Below are 25,635 nucleotides of genomic sequence, written 5' to 3'. Positions count from 1 at the left end.
CAGAGCGTTTGAGCTGTGCTAACGTTTCCTCCACAGATAAGCTATTTTCTCTAACTGGGGGCTGCTGCTTTCAGTCCTGTTTCTACTATACTCTTTTCTACCACCTCATCTTTTACTTCAAGCACCATCACCTGCAAACAGACCGATGCTAAATGTATATAGCAGGATAAACAGGATCAACTCTTGGCTTGTGGTTCCAAGCCAAGGCAAGCTTTGGGGAGCACTCACAGCACACACAGGAGATGCTGTCCCTTAGCACTGGAAACTTCCCTTCTTGACCACTTCAAGCCCTTCAGCTCACAGGAAGCCTACCTTGAAGCCTGGGGAATTCTGAGGCATTCAGTAAAGTGGTTTCTCTACGATGGATAGCAATGGTGCTGGCGGTTTGTGCTGGCATGCCATGGGAGAAAGCTCCCTCCCAACCTTGACTCCCAGCAGCCAGCCTGGCTGCTTGCCACATGCATCTCCCTGCTCCACAGAAACGCTGATGCTGAAAGCGCTGCTGCTCCCCCTGACAGGCTGTGTATTGTATTTATGGAAGGTCCTCAATGCTTCCCAGGAGACTGACCCTCTTCCCCTCGCCCATCCTTCAGCCTTAGCTCATGCATCCAGGCATCAGAACCAAGTCCTTTACGAGCTCTACAGCTGAGCAGCAGACAGACCGAGAACCTGAATGAACCAGTCATAAATCAGGCACAGACAAACACGATCACAAGCAGCAACAGAGTCTCTCCTTAGGACACCAGGGAAACCAGCCACCTAAAGCTCTGTGCCCCAAGCCATGTTTCTGAGCTTGGTAGCATCCCTACTCTGTCATGCAACCCCTCTTCATCAGTCCGTCAAGCTGCACTGTCAAATGGTCTTGTCCCTTCTGCTCAGGGGGTCTCTTTGGAGAAGCAGAAAGGGTTCAGTCCTGGCAGGCAGCTGCAAAGTTTTCAGTCCAAATGCATCAACTGTGTTCCTTTGATGCTATGGGTTAGCAAAGCTCCATCTTTCATCTCCTTTCAGACAACAGAGGCTCTGTGCAGGCAGACTAGCAGCAACCCTTCCATCCTTCCTCAGCATCACCTTGCCCGAGTCCTAAGGCTGGGCCTAAGCCTCTAGGCGAGGTTCTAGCAGCACCTTGCGCAGGGGCAAGGTCTTCTCACCTGCACCAAACCCACCTCACCTGATGCAACCCTGCACCACGTTTGCCTTTTCAGAGCTGTTCCCCATTGGCAGAGCCCAGGGGTGGCACAGTTAAGCTCAGTGCCCATCTTCCCTTCATCCCCTGGCTCCACCATGCCTCACCCAAAGCGCTCAGGCAGAAAATCAAAGCTTATAAATAGCAGTAGATGTTGCAACCCCATGAGAAGATGTTACTTTATAAGATGTTTTCCACTCTGAAGTCTCTCCATGGTGTGTGCAGTTTCTTTAAAACAATTATTATGAGTTTAAACACAAGAGCCCGAAATCCACTGTATCACGTATCAGGTATTCAGACTATTCCCTGTATAACACAAAGCAAGTTGTGAAACACCACACAGAAAAGTAACACTACTACACCCCTCATTGGCTTACATACAGATTTAGGTTACTTAATTCAGACAAGAAACCCAATTGCCCAGATACTGGGAGGAATTCCCTTTCCTTTCCCTTGCCACTTGGGATTTCGGGAGGGATGCTCTGTGCACTGCACGCTCGCTGCTTGGTCAGCACGAGCCGTGCTTTGCTAAACCATCTACCACATCTGCTCTGCCTTACGTGCCCACTCCTGCGTCTCACAGAGATGACTTTCTTCTTCAGGCCTGCTTTTACCTTCATTTCCACTTTTGTTACCTTGTGTTAAAACCCCTCAGTGCTACCCCAGCCCCTCACACCCATCCCACTCTGGTACAGATCAGCATGTTCCCCATCCCACTGCCGCTCTGTGCCTGTGCTCCCCACCTGCATACAGAACCCCGAGTGGCCCACCTCCCTCATTGCATTAACTGCAAGGGAGGGCAGCTCCCGGCAGCAGCTCCCCAGGAGGGGCAGGAGCATCACCAAGGGCTCAGGCATGGCTGGCAAAACCCAGCCGGTGCTCTGGTAGGAGAGGAGCGAGGATGCTGCAGGGCTGCGGCTCCTCCAAGACCCCAGGACCCCCAGCCCTGGTACAACAGTGAACACAGACCCCGGGCAGTAACAGGGGAGCCCCAAGGCAGTGCCAAAACCAGAGACAGCACATCTGCACGGCTCCCTCGGCTCATCTCCATGCACCAGCTTGAGCAGTCTTTAATTTCAACTCACTACAAGCAGCCTACGAACAACTTCTCACTGGCAGGGTCCGAAGCTGAGGGACCAGTGACTTGGTTAGCAAGGGGGAGCTGGAGAAAACAGGATGGAAAACAGGCATGATTCCACTCCGGGTATATCTCCATGCTCCTTGTGCAAAAGCTAACAGAGATTTGACACAGAGAAGCCTGCCCGCCGCTCAGCTGCTCTCTGGGATCCCTGAACCCCGTCTGGATGCAAGCAGCGACTGCAGCCAGCTGGGAGCGAGAGGGAAGCTCCACGAGGCACAACTGCAGCCTCCTGGTCTGCTCCCGCTGGCGAGGGGCAATACAAGCAGGGCTCGTCGCTGCATGGGAGAGCCCGAAACGCCACCACGTTGGCCACGCAGCGTAGGCAAGCTGCCTGCAGGGTCCCCCGCATCCCTCTGTGCAACTTTCTGCTCCTGGCATTTATTTCTCCAGATAGGATGGCATTTTAGGATAGGCTCTTTTTTTTTTCCCCTAAAGGAGCATCTCCAATCCCACGCCCGCCTCCGAAGCATCTCGGTGCCGGCTGGCGCTGCCTGACAGTGGGAGCATGGCTCAGCACCGCTCCCTGCAAGGCTTCGCACCAACGGCTCCTGGCAGGGCCGCACGTCCCTCCTGTTACATAAGGACCTGCCCTGTTCGGTGCCGGCTCCGTTTGGGATGTGCATGGTTGGGGTGGCCATGGTTGGGGTGGCCACAGTTGGTCCACCAGGCACCATTCCTCACCTGTCCAGACCCCCCAGCCCAGGCTCCCCAGCCCCAAACCACATCCTTCCATCCTCCTAACCCCACTTCTGTGACAGTCTCCCCAGCCCTCACTGCTGGACCTCTGCCCGCCGGGCAGCACCCCTCTTTCTCCTGTCCCCCAAACCGTTGTGCTCTTCACTGGCCATATGCTGCCCCTCTCCCACACCCAGCCCCGAACTGCACCCCTGCCTTCGCCAGCACCCATGCGTGTCCCCAAGCTCCCAGCTCCCCTGGGGCTGCACCCTCCAGCACTGCCCTGCCGCGGGTGCCCCTGCCCACCCCACTGTCTGCCCGCACCCCTGCAGCTGGTGCTGCTCTCCCATCGCTTCCTGCCCCTTGCACAACCCTGTCACCCACTCACCCACATCTGCCCGCACGCTCCCCGCAGAGCTGTCACCGGCCGCCCCCCGCACCCGGCCTGCACCCCGCACACCCGCACCGCGCACCCCGCGAACGGCACCCGGCTCTTTCCCACGCTCCCAGTCCCGGCTGTGCCCCCCGCACGCAGCGCTCCGCGCTCTCACCTGGGCCCGGTCGCGCTGCCCGGGAGCTGTCCGCCGCCGCCCGGTGCTGAAGGCGGTTTGACGGCGGCGGCGGCGGCGGCGGGCGGCGGCGGGGCCCCGGTGGCAGCGGCGGCGGCGGCGCCGGGCGGTATCTGCCCGTCGTCGCCGCCGCCCTCCAGGCTGGCCTCGTTGCCCATGGCGGGCCGGGCGGGACCGCTCCCTCAGCGCAGCGCCGCCTCCGCCGCCATCAGCCCCGCGCCGCCATCGCCGCCTGCCCCCGCCGCCCCGCGCATGCGCCTACCCGCAGCCCGCCCGCTACCGCGCCGCGGGCACGCGCGCCCCCCCGGCCAATCGCAGCCCTCCGCCCCGCCCTCCCCACGCCCCGAGCCGGCACGTGCCTCCCGCGGGCCCGGGAAGCCAATGGCGGCGCGAGGCAGCGGCGGGCGCGCGGGGGTGCGCCCCGCCCCGCCAAGCCCAACCGACCAATCGGCGCTCTGCACCGCCCGCGTCCGCCAGGCGGCGCCCTGCGAGCTCACACTGTGACAGCCAACGAGCATGCAGCCTCCCGTGAGGTCACACCCCGGCGGCCAATGAATGCTTGCTCCCGCATGAGGTTACACTCTGGTAGCCAATGAGCACCCAGTCACCCGTGAGGTCACGGAGCACTGCAGGACGTCACAGGCTGCCAGCCAGTGAGAGCTCCACTCGCTGGAGAGGTCACACTCTGCCAGCCATGAGGTCATGGCTGCCCCACAGCATCACACCCTGTCAGCCAATGAGTGCCCTGCTCCCTGTAAGGTCACAGGCAGCGCTGAGATGTCATACTCTACTGGCCAATGGGCACCGTGCCACCTCATGAGGTCACACCTAGCCAGCCAATGAGCACGCAGCATTTTGTGAGGTCACACAGTGCCCAGCGGATGTGAGGTCATAGAGCCCTCAGCCAACCAGCACCCCATCCCCTAATGGTCATCGTTGTTCTTCTATGAAGTCACAGGGCCCAACCAATGGGCTTGCATGCTCTCCCCAAGGCCCAGGCTCAGCCAGTGAGCACTCACCTTCTGCAGGGAGGTCACAGGCAGGAGCCAACCAGCACGCCCATGCCCCTGACATCACACAGCACTCAGCCAACAGACGCGCCTCCTCCCCATGACATCACAGGCTGCCCCATGTGCTCAGAGGCCACGGGGAGGGGCTCAGCAGCCCCACAGGTACTTGCCCCTTAGCTGTGATGCTGTAGCCTCCCATTCCCAGGAGCAGGCTGGGGGGCAGAGGAAGGACCCCCAGGACTCCTGGCCACAGCAAGCGGAAGAGCAGCTGCCCCCTCCAGCCCCATGGGAGATGGAGAGACCAACATCAGGAGATGGGGCCTCTGCCCCTTCCAAGCGCAGGGGACAAGGAGCCCAGAGGTCACTGCTGTCCTGTGCAGGGAGCGAACTGTGTAACATGAAGATGCAAACAGCCAAAATCATCCCCAAGAAAGAGGAAAAAGGCTCCATGTCTGGGCAGGAGGAAGGTGTAGGGCAGTAAAACAGAGCAGAAAGACAGCAGGGACAGCTGCTAAAAGTGGGAAGGACATGGGAAGGTGGAGCATGGAGGATGAAAGGAGATCAGGACTGACACTAGGTCCAGAACAGGGGAAAAAAATATATATATAAAAACAAACAAGAAAAAGGCTGGGCTTGGTGGTTTGCTTCGGTATTTTTTTCCCCAAAACCCAGGAGATTCAAACATCCACCTTGAACTAGACAGGGGTTGCAGCCCCAGCACATGCAGTGCTTGGCCCCTATCACCCCCTTTGATTAAGTCCCCCAGGCTTGTTTTCCAGCCCTCTGAATCCTTTCCTTGTGCTCCTCCAGGGTCTTCCCCACCCCTGTTCTTCAGCAGCCAGCCCCACTGCTGCAGGGAAGACAGAGCAGATGGGCTGTGGGGAGTTGCTACATTCACTGCCCTGGAGCCTGGCATCACTTTTATCACAGCTTCACCCCACCACAGCCCTTCCCTCAAGGGGCCTGTCCCCCCAAGAGCTGGCAGCAAAGGTTTCACAGCACACCCATCACCCCCCACTTGGCTCTTCACCTTGAGCTGCAGTAGGGAAGAAGATGCTCACAAGGCAGGTGTGTTAACAAGTGCACATAGTGTTATATTTTATTCCCTAAAGGCGTAGATTCAGGAAGTCAGGTACTGCAGGTTCCAGCCTGAAGCAGCTAAAAACAGGAAACACGATGGATTTGTACAGCACGAGGTGCCTCACCAAGTCCGTTCCTTGCAATGAACAGCCCTGCTTCAGCCATGGGGTGAGAGGGAGAAGTTCCTGTCACACATCACCAAGCTGAGGAACCCCAGACAGGTTCAGCCCTACCAGTATCCCCCCTATCAAGGAGGTTGTTCACCTTCAGCACTTCTTCAGGCTGTTCCAATCCCTCAAAGCAGTAGGCAAAGCAGTCAGAAAAGAACAAAACACCCCTACAGTCTCATTAAAACAATAGAAATTCATACACTAGCTTGACAGCAACACATAACAAGAACAGAGGTGACATCAGCACACCCATCTCTCCATTCCCAAGCAGGGCAGGGGGTCACCCCAGCACCCCCTCCCCAGGTCAGCAATTTCAGTGCCAAGTTTGAACTTGGGACTCCATAGCAGACTTCACAGCCCAAACCAGACCATGCCTCAGGGTGGTCTGTGGGGGCCCCAACCATCCCAGGCCCACTGCAGAAGGAAGTTTAGTTTGATGATAACTACACAGCCACCCTGCAGGCCAACACTGTTCTGCCCCCTGCACGCTTCTTCCTCCTGGAAACCCTATTGGAACCATTTACCCCAGGCATAGAGCAGGTCCATGTCCCTGCTCTTACTCCAGACTGACATCCCAGATATCCTTCCCACACCTCTGGCTTGCAGCTGCATCCAACAAGTGCAGCTGACCTGGTGTCAGAGCCCAACAGCAGCAACTGCAGAGCTCTGAGCAGGTAAAGATGAGAAAACCCTGTTTATTCTGCATGAAAATAGGAGGAAGAAGTGGTAAAATGAAGGGGATAAATCAGTCCAAGCACTAGCCAGAGGCTTGGTTTCCTGTTGGCTTGCTGCAAGGCAACTTGTCTCACCCACCACATAGCATGGGTGCTTTGCAAATCATAGCCACTCACAGAACAATGGTTGCCCATTGCTTTGCGTGCCAGGCTCTGGGCAAGCATGGTCTGTGCTATGGCCACCCTGCCCAGCTGCTCTCACTGCAGAAAACTGTCCAGTCTGGCTTGGTTGCTTCTGGAGGAAGATGTGGAGGGAGCTGCAGACGCCTGCCTCGAGACCTTCTTCTTGCTCCTCACTGCTAAGGGACGGATTTCTGCCAGGTTTGTCTAGAGGCAGAACTGTCAAGGAAAGTACAAACCAATGCCCTGGAGACAAAAGTGATCCAATACCAGCTGCAGATGGGCCTCAGTCACAGACCTGGGACCCAGCCGTACCCTGGCACCCTCAGAAAGACTCCCTGCAGACAGGCTGGTCTTTGCCCCTACTCAGCAGCAGAGCTCAGGCATGCTCCTGTCCCATGAGTCAAAGAACACTCCCCACTTCCATGCTACCCCCTTTGACACATGAAAGTATTTAAGGATATCTGTCAGAGTTTCAAGACCTACCCTGCATGTCAGAGCCAGGACACTGTGCAGGGGAAGGCACAGAAACTACAGCCTACACCTTCCCAAGGAAAAGCTACTTCCCCATCACAGGGTGAGCTCAGCCCAGCCTCTGCTCACCTGCTGCAGGGCTGCCCACCAGCACAGGCACAGCAGGGCAGCAGCATCCCACAGGAACAGATGGGCTGGCGAGCAGGCAGCCAGGAAGAGGCTGTGCTCAGGGATTCCAAAGGCAGAGGCAGTCCCTGCAAGTGGTACCGATTTCTGGCTGATCCACAGCTCTGCATGAGCCACCTCTGCTAATGCTCTCAGCAAGTTCAGGTCCCTGATGCCTTTGCTGAACTCAGACTTGTTCAGAGTCAGACGAAGACAAATCTAATGGTTCCTTGAGGGTCCTAGCCCATTTTTTTGTTGGTTGGTGGAGAAGACTCCAAGATGAGCATGAACAGAGGAGAAGTCCTACAGCACTACTATTGCCTTGTGAGCTGCAGGAAAGGATACAGGCTGTATGAACTTTGTTCTGCCTCCCATGCCATCATAACCCATCCGCACCTAGAAGAGAGGAAGAAAGGAGTCTGGAGCAGCAGCACAGAGCCTTGGCTACCTCTCCTCACATTGGTTATAGGGAAGAGGGAGCCTTGCAGGCTGCAGCTTCTGTGGTGGGGTTACAAGCACCTGGAAACACTCAGTACTGATGCTAAGCCCTCACCTTTGGAAGAAGGCAGACCCAAGGATGTTAGTAAAGTTTGGGTATCTTGGGCACTTTCTGCAGCAAGCTGAGACTCCAAAGCAACAGCTTAGGATTTTGTCACTGGGACTCAGTAACACAAGGAAAACACCCAAAGCTCCGAGGAGGTGGAGGAATGGGATGCAAAGCGCCATTCAGTCTGCTGCCAGAAAGGGAATGAGCATCTGTCATCCCTGGAGCTCTGCAGGACTGGGAAGTAGCCAGGTCACGCTCCAAGACTTATTTTCCACACACTGTGGCAAAGTAAAAGCCTCCTTCGCTTCCCCCTGCAGGGTCACTTGAGGACAGAGGCGTGCAGTGCCAGCCCTTGACATGCTCACCAACTGGACAGTCATACTTACAGTGCCCACGTTCCTGTGCGGACCCAGCAAGCTACCCGAAGAGGGCTTCTTGGAGAGAACAGAGTTCCTGATGAATGCTGGCAACAGTCCTTTGAGAGTATCATCCTCCAGATCATCTGCCCAGTTCTGTCCCACAAAACAATGAGAAAAGCCCTTTAACCAGCATGATCTGCTGAATTTAGTCCATAAACAGGGAGCACTAATAATGCACACAGCTGCTCCAGGTAATGGTTACTGCTTAGGCCAAGGAACAGTAGTTTCAAACCTCCCACTGGGGCTTACGCGGAACAGTGCCTGGGACATGGCACCCAGCAACCCTGGAAGAACAGCCCCCTTCACTGACCCTACAGCCCCAGGTTGTATCATGCCAAGCACATCTGAGGCAAGATAATCAGCAAGAAGCAGGTGGGTCCCCACCCTCCCTCTCCTGCCCAATGCCAGGAGGCCTGAGGCAGCATTCTAAGAGACTAGCAAGCACATCCCTTTGAAGCATGTACAGTGGTCCTACACATGGGCCGATCTGTGGTGACAGCATCTCCTACATGGAGAAAATGGGTCCTTTATCCCACGCTTATTAACAGTGGAATCAAAGAGATGATACAGAAAAATCAAGAGTAGCCCTTTTACCTCCACTGTTTCCTTCAGAACTTCCTTCGCCAGGTTTACCACGGGAGGCCTGCAAGAAGCCCAAGGAGCAAATCAGCAGGGATTTATTGTTCAAGTAGAGCTGGCAAGGACAGAGAAGGCCAAGCAGATGACGACAGAACTTGCAGCACGACATCAGGCAGCTGGAGAGCTATCTGATCTCACACAGCAACTTCCACAGAAGTGAGACTTTGATCTCCTTTGGAAGCAGAAAGAGGAGGGAAAACTCACGGCTTTTTATCCAGCTTCTGCCTTTTTGCAGGGCTGCAGAGAGAACTGCAGGGCTGATGTTCGGGGGTGTCGACATCAAAAGAAGCATCCAGATTGATCTCCTCGCTGTGGGCTGGGCGGTGGAGCTTCGGGTGCTGCAGTTCCACGGGAGCAGGGCTGCAAGGCCATGCAAAGCATCAGCCAGAGGCCACCATCTGCCACCGGCAGACGAGAGGAGACAGAGCTGCACGACTGAGCTGAGGCAGCAGTGGGACCAGCATCACAGCCCCCTCTGCTCACCAGCCACAGAAAGGACAATCCAAACCCCTGAGCTTATAGTCAGTGTCCCAAACTACTGCTCACCCTCAAACGGCCTGTGCTGTAACAGCAGCACCCCAGAGCCCAGGGTGTACCCTGGCACACTGCTGCTTTGGGTATGCAACACAGCCTGCCATCCTGGGGCAACAGCAGAGGCTCTTTGCAGGAAAGGACTTGGTAAACATGCAAGAGATGCCTTTTTCCAGACTAGGTTCCTCTGCCTGGCCAAGATCTTCAGTCCCCACACACCAGCACATGCTCACTGTAAGGCCAACTGTGAGGCGACCACAAGAACAGCTTTAGGGATATTTCCTTGTTGGGACATAGTGATAAAGAGTTTGTCAAAACCTAGCCCATTCCAACCCAAACCCTCTGAGACACACATCTTTCCCCAGGTAAACCAAACACCGCCTTGTCAGCAGCAAACTAGGATACAAGGAGCAAAACGCCCGTGCTGCTGCGATGCCTGCCAGGCTAGCACACCTCTGCTCCCACAGCTAGTTAAACTGTCAGCGCTCACTTTGGACCTGACATCTCAATCCAGTGCCTGTATCGAGGGATGCACTTCACTAACCTTTCAAAGACTAGCCGACTGAGCGTCTCTCTAGTTGGGGATGGGACCTTCAGAGTATCCTGCAGGATATCTATCTTCTTCTTCAAGCTCTGGAGGGAAAAAGGAAAGCAGAGGGAGAAAAGGAATGATTTAGTAGCGGATACTTTGCCCCTTCCCATAAATCAGCATCAGGTAGAACCCGGAGGTGGGCAAATAAGAGAGGTAAGATGTGCTGGGTAACAGTCACCGAGCAAAAGCCAGTGTAACTCCTGGCTTTGCAGCTGTAGGCCATGGCCAGCTGCCAGTTACTGCAGACCAAGGAATAACATTCTCACCAAGATCTCCTTGTCCGCATTCTTCAGATCCTTCTGGGTGCTTTTTAACTCCTCCTGTGTCTTCTCCAACTCTAAAACCGTTTTCTGCAGCTGCAGAATAACCCCCCCAAAGAGCAGAGCACTGGTTACACTCGGATAAGGGAGATCACAGGTCCCTGTGGGTGCAGCATGCTTTGCAGCACATCCCTGTTGAAGGGCTCAGCTTTCCTGTGCCAGTGTGACCAACCTCTCCTGTATCAGAGCAACCGAATGCCTAAGCATTTCCTCATGCTGCCTGCAGAGGGATCTCCAGGGCTGCTCGCTCAACACAAACCTTCCTATAACGTTTCCCGAGCATTTGTGGCCCGATGGTAACAGCTTTTCCCTGCTCTAACACTTGGTGGCTGCATTCTGAGTTCCTGCAAGACCGTGGACCCACCAAAGCACAGGAATTACAAACCACAGGCTGGAGAACGGTTGTGCATCAGCAATACTGGCACATGGACAAGCCTGATTCAACAGGGAAACATGCCAGGAGCAAGGATTGGGAAGTGGACTGCCACCACTTCAGAGACTTTGTGGGTTAAGGAGTCTGGGCCAGCCCACAAGTGTGGGTACAGTCAGCTCTCTGTCAGCCAAGCCAAGCCCTGAGTGCACTGACTCGCATCCTCCTGACCCAAGCTGGTGACTGCAGCTTGGCACTAGCTCCACCAGAAGCAGCTCGATTCCAGCAGCAGCACCTCATGTAGGAGGTTACCTCACTTGGGGAGCAGCACGGCAATCTGAGAACTTCCTTCTCCATATTTCACGGGACAACAGCTATGGGTGAGTAACAAAAAACAGGCCAAATCCACCTACAGTCTCTCACTTTGTGGGCTTGCACATGGGGATGCCCCAGGGAACATAGAGCAAAGCTACACACACACGCTTTCCATAGGGACTTGCTACCAAAACTGACAAAAGCAACACCCAACACGAGCTAACAGAGCCCAGCCAGGCCTGGAGCAGGGGAAGCACAGCAACAGGGGCACATCAGCAGCTCCAAGCTCAGTACGAGGCCAGTGCCAGCCCAGGCAGGCTCTGTGCAGAGCCACCTCCATGCCCTCACTTTGGGAACTTCACCTGCCTGTGCACAGCATCATGCAGAAGCCCTGGCCTGGTTCAGTTGGCTGAAGGCACAAGGCTGAGGGTTACTGTGGCTGTGCCGAGCCAGTACTAAGCCCTGCTCAACTGGTGCTGCTTTCAAATCCCTTCTCATCTTTCCTGTGGGCCCAGGTGTGCAGCAGGAGGGGCTGGCAGCTGAGTGCTGGGCAGGATGAAGTGCTGCTTCCAGAACCCAGTGGGAGCAGCAGAGCACCTGCAGGCTGCTGCCTTCCAGCCCAGGCTCCCTGCCAAACCCGGGCTGGCTCTGCACTCACTGCCCCACCAATCTTCCTGAGGCTGACAAGCGAGCAGCCCAGGAGCTGATCCCCCACCACAGCATCGCACCCTGCTCCAGAAACCCCAGCCTGACACCTCCACACCACCAGTACCACTCAAACAGTGCTCAGTGTGGGAGGGGGGCACTGCAGAGGGCTTGGGTCACAGTTATTGACAGCCCCACATCACACTTTCCCTTTACCTTGCTATTGACAGCAAAGAGCTCCTTCTTCAGTTTCTCTGTCATCTCACTGGACATCTTCCGAGCCTCCTTCAAGTTTTCATATTCCCTTCAAAGGTAGCAGAAGAGGCATTCCATTTGTGAGAGGACTGAGCTAGAGCTTCCCAGAGACAAGCCAAGACCCTTGATTTGGATATCCACAACTGCAGAGCCACCAGAGAAAACCCAGGGGACACAGAGCTCTTTAGGGAACAGAAGTATCCCAAGACTGCCCAACAGTGAGTCAACCATTCCAATACACCATGGGGAAGACTAAAGCTGCATGGAATACCGTGCCTGAGAAGAGGGCCTGAACAGATTTCACCAGCAAAATGGAAGCCAATTCCAGAGACATTTCTGTTGCCACTGGAAAAGACAGACAGATAACAGAGCAGCCTCCATGCTGGCAGCAAAGAAGGGGCTTTGCTTTAAGTGACTTTTCAGAGACATCACACTCTTGGCCATGCACATTCATTCCCAATTACACCACAGGGACACTTGCCTCATTACAGTTTTGTATCAAAGCTGCAATTATTCAGCTGCCATCAGAACGGACCCAAAAAAAGCTGTGGTTTTGCCCAGCAGGACCAGATGGATTTCCAGGTAGGGGAGGGCAGCACTGTCGATCCCCCTTACTGGAGAGCAATCGAGGCACAGCTGCACAGTGCAGTGCAGCAGAGGGTACAGCCCGGCACCCCTCATCCACTCATTTCCCCCCAGGCAGGAGAGGGAAACGGAAGGAATAATAATAATCACCTTATAGGTGCAGTGACAACTCTGGAGACAGTTCCCATGGTGACACACATGTCACTACAGTGACAGTGGGAACAGTTCAGTGTGACAGGCTCCAATCTAGGTCCCCAGGATCTGTCAGTCAAAACCCAGTGGAGGCCCAAGCAGGCAGCAAGAGCCCTACATTGCCCATGTACCTGCTGGTACCTGGCAGAGGGCTCTCCCATGGCACACCCACGGAGGAATGAGCCAAGTGCCAAGCCCACAGCACCTACTTTTTCAGCGAGACACAGTAGATCGCAAGCTGCTCCACTGCTGCCTGCCCGACTCCCATCTCTCTGATCATCTCCTCCACTTCAGGGCGCTGGCTCTGAAGCAACAGCTCGATGCTGCACAAAAGAAAGAGTCCCCTCAGCTCATGAGTCACAAACAACTGGGAGAGAAACTGAAGCCCTGCTTCCCCCTAAGGGGCTGGTGCAGCCTAAGCTCCTGCTGCAGGCACTCTGGATGTTGTGGGGGAAGAGACACGATTGCCCATCCACAAGCAGGGCTTTTGGCTATGGACAAAGAGCCCTACATGGACAGACTGGAGAAGGGGCAGCTGCACACACATACATAATGCACATGGAGCCAGTGTCCCAGCTCTGGGGCCCTATAGCCCTGAGGCTGACTGCATTCCTGGGCTGGGATTCTGTCCCTGCTGAAACTGGAAACACAGCAGGGGTAAAAGCACAGACAGACCTGCTACAATGCACCAGCTTCCAACCTCATGGGGTGCGATGAGCCAGCATGTGGAGCTTGCAGCAGGCACAGCAGGACCCTCCCCTCCCTCCCAGAGAAGGGGAGAGGCATGCAGCCCACCAGCAAGGCCCAGAGCTGGGATCTCACCGCTCCATGGTCTTCAGCTTGTTTCGCAGGCGGCGGGCCTCCTCCTTTGAACTTCTGTTATCCTCCTGCTGCTGCTCCAGGAATTTCATCTGCTTCTGCAGAGAAGCAAGCACACACAGACCGTTAGGAAGGCTCCAGGGATTGTTAGAGAAACATCCTGGCTTATGCGCACTGCGGGCAGCTGGGAGCATACATTGGCTCTTAATGCTATCACCACCTCAGCAGCTCAGGATTAGGAAGAGTTTAGCTCCCTCCTTGCTGCACCCCCAGCTCTGCTCCTTGCAAGTGCTGCAGGGTTTCAGTGCTCATCACAAGATGAATCTGGTGCTGAAACCACACCATAGCCTCTGTTCAGCTGGAAGCATCTGTGGGGCTGTGCAGCCCCCTGGATGCGGTGACAGTTTGTCAAAAGCAAACCCACCGCAAGCAAACCTTGCTATTGCTTTCTCCTCCGTGCACAGCTGATCCTTTTATCTTCTCCTTCTATTAGCTGCTCAGAGCATAAATAGGAATTGCTGAGTGCATCTCTTCCAGGAGACTTCAGCCAACCCAGGGAACTTCTCCCACCTGCCTGGAGAGGCTGTAAGCCCACTGCAGCCATCACCTTGCCAGGCTCTCCAGTAGCAGGCAGCAGGAACAGAGAACCTCGGCTGAGCTGGAAAAGCACCCATCTGCAGTGTGGACAGGGGGAAGCTGGCCAGGATTAGCAGCATTTAAATGCATCCACGTTGTCTAGGTTTGTGTGTGCCTGGGCACCTTGCACCGTGCCTGCAAGGGGCTCTGGGCTTGGTTTCAGCGCAGTGCTGACTCCAGGGAGAGACTGGCAGAAGACCATCACTTGTAAAGCTCCCTTCCACACGGAAGTTAAAGGATTTTATCTGCTCTCTACCACAGAAACCAAACAGCTGTGAAAATGCTGGGACTTTGCAGAGGGACAGTGCTGCAGGCTCCCATGTTACTCTTGCTAAGGCAGAGCCCATCTTCAGCTCTCGTTAACCAGAGCTCTCTACACTTCAGGTCCCCGAAGCAGTGTTTTGTGCCAGGTTGGAGCAGTCCCCAGCCCCAGACATGCCTGAAAGGGCAGCAAACTCTGACACAAAGGTTCAGCAGCATCAGACAGTGCTAGCAGAAGACAGGAATGGTTTGCAGCCTGTGGGCTTGACCTGCACCATGGTTAATTAAATCTATATTTTCACTGCAGAAGTTTAGTGCTTTAATCTTTAATGATGCAGTATAAGACAGTGCTTGGCATTCAGCTAGAATGCCCTGTACACCACAGAAAAACACACCTCGAGGCCCCTAAGCCTTCCATCCTGCCCAGCTTCCCTTAAAGGACTTATGCACACACAGAGGGTTCTGCAGCAGGCAAGGTAACCACAGAGCATCCTCTGAGGTGCCAAGGCAGGAAAGCCAAGCACAGAGTTGTTGACTTGAGCAGCAAACACCAGCTTCCACTGTCAGTTGTTTCTGCAGGAGCAAGGAGCATCAGGAGTATCCTGCCACTGGTCTACCTGATCCTGCTATACCCAGGATCCCATGAGCATCGCTGGCATGGCCCTTTACAGGGGCTGCCTCTCCACCCAAGCACACTCAATATAATCTCATGGTCAGGCAAGAAAACAAAAGCTGTGCTGGCTCACAGCAAGACCTGCCTGGCATCAGTTCCTTCCTGTGTCTGTCTTCCTGCCCTGTGACAGCCCCACACTGGTAGTGTCAGGCAGACCTCCAGGGCTGGTTCCTCCCACAGGAGCCCAGCTGCAGGTGACATAAGCAAGACAACCCAGCAACAACATCTATGAGGTCTCCCTGGACCACTTGGCCTCGCAGGTGAAGGAACATGATGCAGTTGAGGCTACTGGGCAAAGGTCCAAGCAGCAGGGATCTTAGGAGGTGCAGCCAACCCCTCCCATGCCTTTCAGTCTGCAGCTCACAACCCCACATGCCTGAAACCCATCTTCCTGTGACCATCATGTCCTCTTCACACAGCAGTGCCCATCCCAGCCAGGCAGAGCTGTTCTGCTCACTACAAGACACCTCGACAATGCAGCTCCTGCTCTTCCCCTTGCTGTTTACGCACAGTACATGACTACACACTGAGTCACTGCACGCTGAAACACAACAGGAATATTTGATCCCTGGACTTCACACATTACTAGCCTAACTAAACAGAAGCCCTGGCAACAGAATACAGACAGGAGAGTTAGCTGGATCAAATCCCACTCAGCTGAAGCTTGCAACTCCCCCTCCGTATATTTCAGTTTGACTTCTCCTCCAATCAAACTAGGAAACCAATCTTCCTTGAATCCCGCCTGGCCTAAACCCATTTCAGGAGAACATTCTACCACAGGGAGACAGTGTTTCAGCAATGGGGCGCTGGGGCCAGTTCCCACTCTCTTCTTGCTGCTACCTTTATGATCAGCACTGCCACCTCATTAGCAAGGCTCAGCCAGCATCCCCCAGGCTGGACTTCTCTTCCCCCTCTCCCCAGGGCCACCAGCATGTAGCCACTTGTACACAGACCACAGGCTTGGCTTTCACACCTCTGAATCACCCCCAGGTGGAGCACACACAGGACCTCAAGACCAGCAACACCACTCACTTTGGATTAATAAAGCCAAAATGAAAACCCAGCTCCGTTGCCTTCTGGCCATTCAGAGATCAAGAGTCAGGCATCTCAAGGCAGCAGATCCAAAATCCCACCAGCACAATCCCTTTATTAGCAGGGCCTGCAGAGATCTTCAACAAAACTAACACTGACTATGCACTGGTTAGAGCTGAAGTCCTGCTGGGAGAGGAAAGGTACCTTGAGAGAGGAGCACAGCATCTCTGTCTCTCCCAGCACCTTCTGGAGCGACTCTATAGTGGCATTGCGCACATCCAGAGTGTCCCTCAGCCCATCCACAACTGCCTGGCATTCCCGCTTTTCTTTCTCTGGAAAAGAAAAAAGAGAAGGGTCATGGCCTAGAAACCCAGACCTCAGCTGCCCCACAGCAGCAGGAGCACGACAAAGACGCTGCTTGCGATCTCAGGCTCCAGGCTGCTAGGAGGTGGCTGTTCCTGTAGAGACACATTTCCCCAAGTGCTGTCTGCACCAGGGTCTATACTGAGCACTTGCTTCTCCCACTGCCAGCAGGCTTCAAGATTTTCTTTACTAAAGATAAAAAATTCCCTTTAATAGCTTTCCAGTGCCAGCCTTGCTAGCATTAAGCTGCTGCATCTTAACTCTTGCATGCTCTCAAAGCCAGGCTTGCACAAGGAAAGCCTTTCTCTCTAGTTACACTGAGCTGTCACAGAGGTGGAGTGCACAGCCCCGAGCCCATCCTCTCCACGTGCAGTCTTCTGTATTAGGAAGCCCTTTCTTGGGCTGTCAGGCAGCTGCATGCAGCGACCCACCACGCTGCTCTACCTGTGTCAAAGGGGAAGAGGCAGTAAAGCAGAGCTCTGCTGGGCACTGGGGGCTTCACAGGACGTGCCACAGCTCAAGCAGACTCCTCAGAGAGACCGCCTTTTGCAAGGCACAGCCTTTGAGTTCTGCTGTCCCTCCCCATGCACACAGTCCAGGAACAAAGCACATGCCTCTGACCACAAGAGAGAAGGTGGTGCAAAACACCACCAGAATTCTATCTGATTTGTTAAGGCAAAGAAAGAACATCACAAAAAGCAATAACCACCACCAGAAGCTGACAGACCTAAGCAGGGAGCAGCTAGCATCGATGGAAAGCTTGCAGCAGATGGGCAGTGAGGGAAAGCAGGAACCTCTCTAACCCTGCTGAGCGCAGGTTAAAGTCCTCAGCTCAGTATCTCCTGCCTTTGCCCAAACTGCCCATGGCTGCAGCCTGGCAGTAGTGGGAAGCCCATCAGTGACTTTCCAAAAAGGCTTTTTCCTCCTTGCAATCAATCCAGTTTTAGATTGTGCCACCACATCCCACGGAAGCATGACCTGCAGAGCAAGCTTCATTGCTCGATCCAACAGTAAAAGAGACACATGGCACTGGGGAAGAAGACAGGAACCTATCCCAGCAGAAGCACACAGCTGCCATGGGAAGCATTTGTTTCTCAGCAAACCCTTTTCTCTCCATTGATGTGAATAACCCTGCCTCACCAGAGGCAGCACAGCCTGGAGACACCCCCCTTCATTTGCGGGGACTCCACATCCACCAAAAGAGCTTGGGCTTCCCCCTCCTCCGTTCCCAGCTGCCCAGAGGCAGATGGCAGGAATCGAACCTCCCCATGCTGCAGGAATTAGTTTCCAGCTCATTCAGAGTGCCTCCCACAGCGCCTGCTGGGTCTGCTCAGAGCTCAGCACCTCCAGAGCCATTTGCAAGCTGATCAGTGACTGGCAATTACACAGCTCCTCTACAGCGCACAGCACAGAGCACATCTTTAAAGTGAAGAATTTATACGCAAGAACCACCAGAGAGCAGAGTGCCCGCAGCAAATGAGGCAGGAGGTGGGAAGGAGCTTCTCATTTCCAATATGAAAAGAGAATGGGACTGGGAATGTCAAATCCAACCTCTACTTACCAGAAGCCGAGAAGATGAGCAGGCCTTCGAGCAGTTTTTCTTGGATAACATCCTAGCAAGAATCCCAGACACCTTCCCCAGAAGATCTGGCTCTCTACCAAGTCACTAAACTCAACTAAGCTGGCAAGAGAACAGGCCTCAGAATAGAGACTTGCAGACCATCCAATTCTGCTCTTGGGCTAAGGACCGAATCCTCAATCTACTGGCTATTCATGTCTGTCTCGTGCACGCAGGGAAGGCAGAGGGAAGACGACTCCTGTGGCGTGGGTGAGCCCCCAGCATTCTTTAAAGAGCTTTTTTTTCCCCCCTTCTGCTAGTGTGTCTTTGGATTTCTGTCACTCAGAGTGACATTTTCCTTTTGCTGCTCATGACTCATGTTCTGATGACAAGCTGCCTACAGACGATGCTTAAAACCCATCGACAAGTCTCCAGGGCTTTTGCTTTTCCTGCCTCCCTCAAACATCCTCTAAAATTAAAGATGGGGAAATGGAAGCGCACACACTGAACTCCGTCTGCTCTTCATGCAACACATGTGGCACTGCAACAGCCAAACACATCCAAAGCCTGCCCACTGCTGCTTTTGGGCAGTTAGATCTGTTGGAGGGAACAAGGCTTTACCATGTGCAGCTGTGAGTTTCCCAGTGAGCAAACCAAGGGTTTTGCTTTCAGCAAGCCTGCTCCAGATATAGCTGTGCTGCAATTCCATAGCTTGTGATTAGGAAGAGGAGCAAGAACACTGCATATATGTCTCCAGGCTTGCAGAACGCTCCCCAGTTACAGCAGAGCTGGGCCAGGCTTTGGCCTCTGGCTCTGTCAAACTGGCTTTGTCCAGCTTTAGGTGGTCTCACCTTTAGAAAAAGCAGCCTGCACCATACCCTCAGCTTCAGAGAAGGGCGGGCTCTGCTTAGGGGCTCCTCAGGCCTGGGCAAGCCACCTAGCACAGGCAGAGCCCAGGACCTGCTGATCATGGACTGCTGACCCCTGCCAGCGCCTGGAACTCACCTTTCACAGAGAGCTCAGCCTTCACCTTGTCCAGTTCATTCTGAAACACAACACAGAAAACCCAGTTAGCAAAGAGGAGCTTTCACCAGATCCTAAAGGAATCTAAGAGGTTTCTCAGCAGGACATCTGCACCAGCCAGGTGCTAAGAAGGGAACGAGGTAGTGGCAAGCACCAAGTTACAAGCAAGTACTATCACAGGGTATGCAAAGAGCACCTCCAACTGGCATCCTTCAGGGGGAGAAGAGAAGATCGCAGTTTCATCTTAGCCTTGTCAACCTTGTATTTCTCACACTGTCAGTCATCTTGTTTTAGCTGAATAATTTTGGAAGGCTCTCAGGGAAACACAGGAAATCAGACAGGAGCAATTTTTATAATGTTTTACCTAAACAAGGCAATAAGGCAGGGATGTTGCCAGACTAACTGGATTGAGAGTTGCTTTGAACTGAAGTGAACTTGAATCAGGTGGTGGTGGGAGACAGGAGGCTATATCCAAACACCTGAGAAGGTCACCCAGCACACAGTCCAAAGGCACCAGCCAGCATTCCGACTGACCCTGAAGTCACTGCTATTCAGGAAGCTGATGTGAGCTAACAGCCACAAATAGATCACCCATAAAACAATCCATACCATAGCAATAGGAGAGTGCATAACGTCTCCTGGGTGCCACAAGGCTCTGAGGAACATCAAATACTTCTAGCGCCTTCATTAAGGATCAAAAAGAGGCAGCAAATGCCCAATAGCTTAAATTACAGAGACAGGATTTATGAACACTGGCAAATAGTCAAATAAAATGTAGAGAGGTTATAAAAGAGGCTATCTATATACAATATTAAAAAAAGGGGAAAAAACAAACAGGGTAAGAGAGACACAAATATATACAGGAAAGAGTCAACAGAAGATGACTTTAAAAGCTGTGTTAGAGAACTGCAGAGGAAAGCACATAACAAGTCAGGCAGGAACTGCAGTGGAATAAAACCACAATAAAATGCCAACACAGTACTGAAGGAGAGCACACAAATCTGTGCAGCCCGGAACGCTACATGCAAATCTGAGCTGAGAATAGCACTGCCAGTGACCACGGATCTGACGGGACCAGAGTGAAGCTCTGCTACCGACAGTAAAGGCAGGAAAGAGAATATGGGATGCAAAGCTTGGCAAGCAGGAGGGACTGAATGCAAAACCTAGCAGAGCTGACTTGGATTTGACCCTGGGGGGACAACATCTGGAGGGGTGACATGGAATTAGCTCTGCTGCAGAAGCTATTCTGGAGAAGCTTCCTCAGAGTCCTATTCAGTAACGATTAGTGAGCTCACAAGATGTGCTAATTAGCATGATAGCAAAGAAATCCCAGGCTACTGCAGGCAGCTATGTAACATTACCTCATTCATCAACTTAATCCAAAATCCCTCATCCTCATCCTCCGCCACAGCTCCTAAAGACTGCTCCCAATTTTCACTCCTCTGATAGAAGCTCTCCTCCCTCTGCCAGCCTTACAAGGCCACATTTTCCCAAGATCAAATTAATATATCCTCATCACAGACAGCTGTCTTTCCAGGTTTCTACCCTCCCCAGCAGGTTTACAGGCAGGAATTCTCCTCTTTCCTCTTCTTCACCCAGCTGAAGAAGACAGTCTCCTAGTCTCCTTTGGAAGAAGGGCTCTCTGCTCCCCAGATCACAAGCAACTGGAAGCATCAGGTTCCAGATGGTCTCACCACAGCGCTACACCCAAAACCTCACACTTTTCCCACTCTGGAAACAGCCACATGGAGGCTGTTCTAATCACCACGGACCATCTTTAAAAGCAACACAGGATAAACCCAGGCTCAGCACCCAAAACCGCTTGGGCATGTCGCAGCGTTCAGTCTGTGGTCTGCAGCTACTCCAGGGAACTAAGTCCCCTGCAGTGTTTCAGTTGAAGCTGATGCTGGTGGTGGGAAGCAAAGCAGCCCTGGCACCGTTTCTTCAGAGCCCCAAGACAACAAGAGGACCACAGCTAATATTCTGCTTCCTAGCACACTGCCTTGCCCCAGCCCAACCTTTCCACGGCAGGAGGCCAAATGCTCATTTCAGGACATCTGCAGGCTGCAGAGATACAGCTCCAGTTGATTTCAGAGCAAAGTACCACTCTATGCCCAGGCTCTTGGAGGGACAGGCAGTGGTTGGCAACAAACCCCGTGTTTGGAGGCTTTTTCAGGTGAAATCACTTCTGGCTGAGGATGTCACCAATTCTCAGCCTCTAAAGAGCTGGGGGATTGCCCACCATGTGTTTGCTTTGCTGAACTGTCACCCTGCCCAGTATCAGATACCCCATCAGAGAGGCAGTGATGTGGCTATCTGTACCCACACAGATACCCCATCATCACTCCAGCCTAGATGGACATTAAATCCAATCCCACCCCCGATAGTTACCCATGTTCTTAAGGTGCTCCATGTCGCTCAGAAACAAGGCAGCACACATGAAATGTGTAACAAACCAGCATCATTCCAGCAGCAAGCTGAATCAGTGCATGAGGCAGTAAACAGCCAGACAAGCTAACTATGCTAATCTACACCAAAAATATTTGGTTCTTTGCCTTTAGAGTGACCTCAGCACTCTCATTAGGAAAGCTGCACACTCGAGGCCAGATGCTGCTCTGACAGCCACACAGCAAACTGTGTAGGAGAGGATGAGTTACCATCAAGCTTGTTGTGCAGGGGTGGCTGCACAATCCTGCCTTTGAGCACGGGAGCAGTTCTTCAGCACAGCCTGCCTGGAGGAGCCCATCTTAGATCCTGGGGTGGGGGGTGAGAGGGAAAAGAAAGCTTTTCTAGGGCAATTTTCTCCAGTCAACCCATTTCTGAGTCACTCATGTATTTACACTTGTGAGAGCAGATTGGAGTATGTACTAAAGGCAATGTTTATCTGCTCCAAGCCATTGCTTTGCTTCTAAGGAACACAGCTTCAAGTGCCCAGAGATGTATCTTCATTTCCTCAGCACACACACTTCAGCCTGCAGTTCCTCTATTAGCGATCTTGGAGAACGACAGTGCTGCTGACATTATAGTCTGGCTGGCTCTATTTTAAAAACATACGATATACATATAGCATTGTCATGGCAACTGCTAATTATGGTAATTGCTGCACATGCTGATTCTAAACATGAGAGGGTACAAGCATCCCATTATACCAAGGTCAACCAGTTATTTTTTTTGGAACAGACAACTCCAAGACATAAGGAGCCATGCTTCATCCATGCTAAGCAAAGGAGAACGTGGAACAGTGGAACAGCCACTCTGCATTCATCCCTTCTCACCCCCAGCTCTCTACACCTAAAAGTGGAGCTTAGAGAGCATCAACCAGCTCCAGCCGGGATCCTCCCCAGGGACCAGCCACTGCTGGTGCAGCTTCAGGCAATCTATTCCTAATCTCTCTTGGGGAACCACGATGCTCACCACCCTGTCCCACTTCCTTACAGTCTGTGCAAACAAACCCACCTGCACACAAGTGAGGTCGGGGCACTTCCTCTAATGAAGGGGTAAGAAGACCTCACACACAACCAAGCCACACCACAGACACTAGCAGCAGTTAACTGCATTTGGGATTTTCCTTCTCCTGCCTTTTGGAAGAGCTCTATAGCCTCATCCCCAAGGCTTTAACACGCCAAGGGAGAAGCGGCAGTTGGATGTTTGCTTGGTGCTGCTTTGGGAGCTTTCCAGGTAAGGTGAGAACCAGAAGAGCAGTGAAGTAGAGGAGGCTTCACAAGTCCTGGTCAGGGGGAACTCCATATGGAGACTTCCTTACAACGGAGCTGAGACTGGGTGAGCACCAAGAGGGGGAACAGAGACAGGCAGGAGACACTGATGCGCTTCAGATCTGGAACATGAGCACAGCACTGTCAGCACCAGCTCAGGAAACAGCTGCTGGCAGAGAATGGGCAGCTCAGACCATGATCCAAGGGTGCTGAAGCATCAACACAACAGATCCACATAGCCAAATTACCTGCAAGGTCTCTGCATCCGGCGCTGCCTGCTCCTCCAAGGCAACATCAAAAAACAGCTTATGGATGATGTGTTTTCTGCCGACCTAAACAGAGGAGACAGAAGAGGTTGATGGGCACAGATACAGAAACACAACCAGATACTGAAGACAGATGGAGGGGGAAAAGGTACCATCTTGTCACAAGGCCATGAAAGACAAGTCAGATCACGTGCTCAACGCCGTTAGTGACGATGCTCTGCTTTGGCTCATCAGCACAGCAGCAGACCCCCCACTCAGTTTTGTGAGCGCGACTCCAGCCAAGCTCCTGAGCTGCAGCAGAAAGATTCAGGCATTTCTGAATCAAGCGCAGTCTGTTCTCTGGCAGCTAAGGCCCAAGCAGCTGACGCTGAGCTAACATGATGCCAAATCCTAAGACAGAAGTACGTGATGCTTTCTGCAGGCAGAAGGTGCTGTAATTGAATTTGATAGCTCTCCACACCTCCCCCATGCAGTTACAGCTTTGTGTTTTAAGTATTATATACAGTCATGACACCAGCTAATTGCATGGTTACTGCTACATGAGATGTTATTTCGCGGTAACTCCATGGTAACCCAGAGATGTAAGAGGCAGTGAAGAACAGAGGGAATCAACAAGTCAGGGAAGGAACAAGGGCCAAGACCTTGAGAGGAAAAAAGAAGTACGAACACAGAACAATCCCAAGATGCAGCTGCCTGAAAACCCACATCTGAGTGTGCGGCAGCATCTCCTGCAGCCGCTACACACCAAGACCTACTGGCAGCACCAAGGCTGGTGACACAAAGGACTTCAGAGAAGTTCAGGTCCCAGTTAAGCCACTGGATCCCCAAGCCTTGGCTTCCCATCTCAGAAGCACATCCTTCCTTCACATCCCTCCTTCCCTCTCCAGCCTTTGCTTTGCTCAACAAAGAGCCAGCTGCTGCAAAGCACCTCAATTACAAGGACCACATGCAGCAGAAGGGGTTGCTTACCTGACGGCAAGGGGTAGGGTACTCCAGAAACACAAGTTGGATTAGCCTGGCCTGATTAACCCCTTCCAGCCCTTTCCATCATTATGACAATGCTCACTCAGCCTAAATAAAGGCTATGAAAACCCAGAGACCCTTTCTGGAAAAGCTACAACAGGGGCACCCCCGGACCAACCCCTGATTGGAATGGCTGACTGAAGGGAGATCGCTCTCTGACCCTTTGAGGAGAGCCTGAAGTGACAGAAAACTCTGTGTTTCATACCCTAAGCCTCTTCCTCATACCACCCCAGGCCTAGGCCACAGCTCCTTGAGGCCATCTGCAGAGAGCTGTACACAGGGGATGGTTTTACCTGGATTCTGCACTGCGGGCAGGTCCGGCTAGGTGCTGTGTCAAACCACTGGATGAGGCTGAGAAAGGAAAAGAAACACGTGGTCAATCCTTAAACCCCAGGAGCACTGCTCCCAGACCCCCTGGCTCACCAGAAGACAGCAGGATGCACCTCCTTTTTACAGCTAAAAACTAAAAACGCATTTAGTCCAGAGGTGCAGCTAACAGGAACACTGTGCTCCAGCACAGGCACCCTTCCTTCACTCCGAGACGATTCTCAGCTGAGTTTAGTGTGTGAGCTTATCTTTACCAGGGCAGAGCCTTTGCAGAGCTCAGATCTCCCTCGGAAAGAGCCTTTGGATAATCACAGCTTTGCAGGAGCAACCAGGTCACCACAAAGAACAGCGCAGGAGCTGCCGCATCCGGACACAACAGCTGAGGTCCCCAGCACGGTCAGCTCCAAAGGGTGCTGCTGACACCAACCACACATCTGTGGAAGGAGGGAGGGAGGGAGCCTGGGCCGCTGTGCTCCGCGATGATGAACACAAACCTGCCGGGCTCCCCGGGAGAGCTGTGAGCGCATTCTGCAACCCAGGCATCACGTCACGCTCAGAAGGGGTTATTTTTGGAGCCCGGTAACAACCTGGAGCTGGCAGGTTTCCTTTGGAAGCTCTCCCTCCTCCGCTGGCTGTTCGAGGAGCACAAGCCCGAGCTGTGCCACTGGGCAAGAGGCGGCCGGCCCCGGAAAGCAAACACCCGCTCCCTCCCCGCACACAGCGTTTATTTCTGCCCGAGAACCGCTTCTTCCGACACCAGCACTTCCAGAACACCCGCAGCAGGAGCGCGGCACCGGCCCCTCCACACAAACACCGCAGTGGGCAGGCCGCGGGCTGACGGCACCGCCGGGGGGCGGCCGCGGCTCCAGGAGCCGCTGCAAAGCGAAACCGCACATCAGAGCGACAGCAACCGGAGTGAGAACGGGAGCCGCCGGTACCGGTACCTCGGCGGAACCGGAAAACACAACCCCCACATCCTCCTCAAAGGCCCTCGGCAGGCGGGCGCTCACCAGACATAGTGGAACGTGTGGCCGCAGGGCACGGCCGCCACGTCGCGCTCGTTGTCGAAGAAGTCGGAGCAGATGGTGCAGTGTGCGCGGATGGGCATGGCGGGGCCGGGCGGGCGGCCCCCGCGGGACACGAACCCGCAACCACGGCAGCCGCACGGTACCCCGCCGTTCAAATACGGCCGCGCACCCGCCACTTCCGG

At 53.7% G+C, this 25,635-nt stretch overlaps 2 protein-coding genes across 4 annotated transcripts in view; both read right to left on the bottom strand.

Moving 5' to 3' along the window:
* The window catches only part of BSN (bassoon presynaptic cytomatrix protein), a 94,493-nt gene extending 90,752 nt beyond the window's left edge, over nucleotides 1-3,741 (bottom strand). For both annotated transcript variants that reach the window (XR_009724513.1, XM_061346934.1), the window contains exon 1: nucleotides 3,551-3,741. Coding sequence is in view for 1 of the 2 variants with exons in the window: in XM_061346934.1 (XP_061202918.1) it covers nucleotides 3,551-3,726 (176 nt within the window). In the remaining variant the exon portion in view is untranslated. The remainder of the gene's footprint in view (nucleotides 1-3,550) is intronic.
* A 1,906-nt stretch (nucleotides 3,742-5,647) lies between these two features.
* On the bottom strand, nucleotides 5,648-25,578 carry TRAIP (TRAF interacting protein). Of its 2 annotated transcripts, XM_061346951.1 has the most exons (16): nucleotides 25,436-25,488; nucleotides 24,392-24,449; nucleotides 23,228-23,366; nucleotides 23,058-23,141; nucleotides 19,079-19,118; nucleotides 16,357-16,484; nucleotides 13,554-13,648; nucleotides 12,941-13,054; nucleotides 11,916-12,003; nucleotides 10,316-10,405; nucleotides 10,002-10,090; nucleotides 9,131-9,286; nucleotides 8,882-8,930; nucleotides 8,255-8,380; nucleotides 7,667-7,717; nucleotides 5,648-6,889 (listed from the first exon to the last, which is right to left on the bottom strand). In XM_061346951.1, the coding sequence occupies exons 3-16, from the start codon at nucleotides 23,228-23,230 to the stop codon at nucleotides 6,761-6,763; spliced, it is 1,242 nt and encodes a 413-aa protein (XP_061202935.1). In that variant the 5' UTR covers nucleotides 23,231-23,366; nucleotides 24,392-24,449; nucleotides 25,436-25,488; the 3' UTR covers nucleotides 5,648-6,760. The 2 variants fall into 2 exon arrangements, with proteins under 2 accessions (XP_061202935.1, XP_061202934.1); XM_061346950.1 differs by lacking the exon at nucleotides 23,228-23,366 and having other exon boundaries at nucleotides 25,436-25,578.
* Between the last annotated feature and the right edge of the window lie 57 nt (nucleotides 25,579-25,635).

The sequence above is a fragment of the Neopsephotus bourkii genome, unplaced genomic scaffold (assembly GCF_033783945.1).
Source record: "Neopsephotus bourkii isolate Nb327-2 ecotype Australia unplaced genomic scaffold, CSIRO-AGI_Nbou_v1 NB_284, whole genome shotgun sequence".
NCBI classification, from domain to species: domain Eukaryota; kingdom Metazoa; phylum Chordata; class Aves; order Psittaciformes; family Psittacidae; genus Neopsephotus; species Neopsephotus bourkii.
The sequence above is the reverse complement of the archived record's forward strand: the minus strand, read 5'-3'. Positions and strand labels throughout refer to the sequence as shown.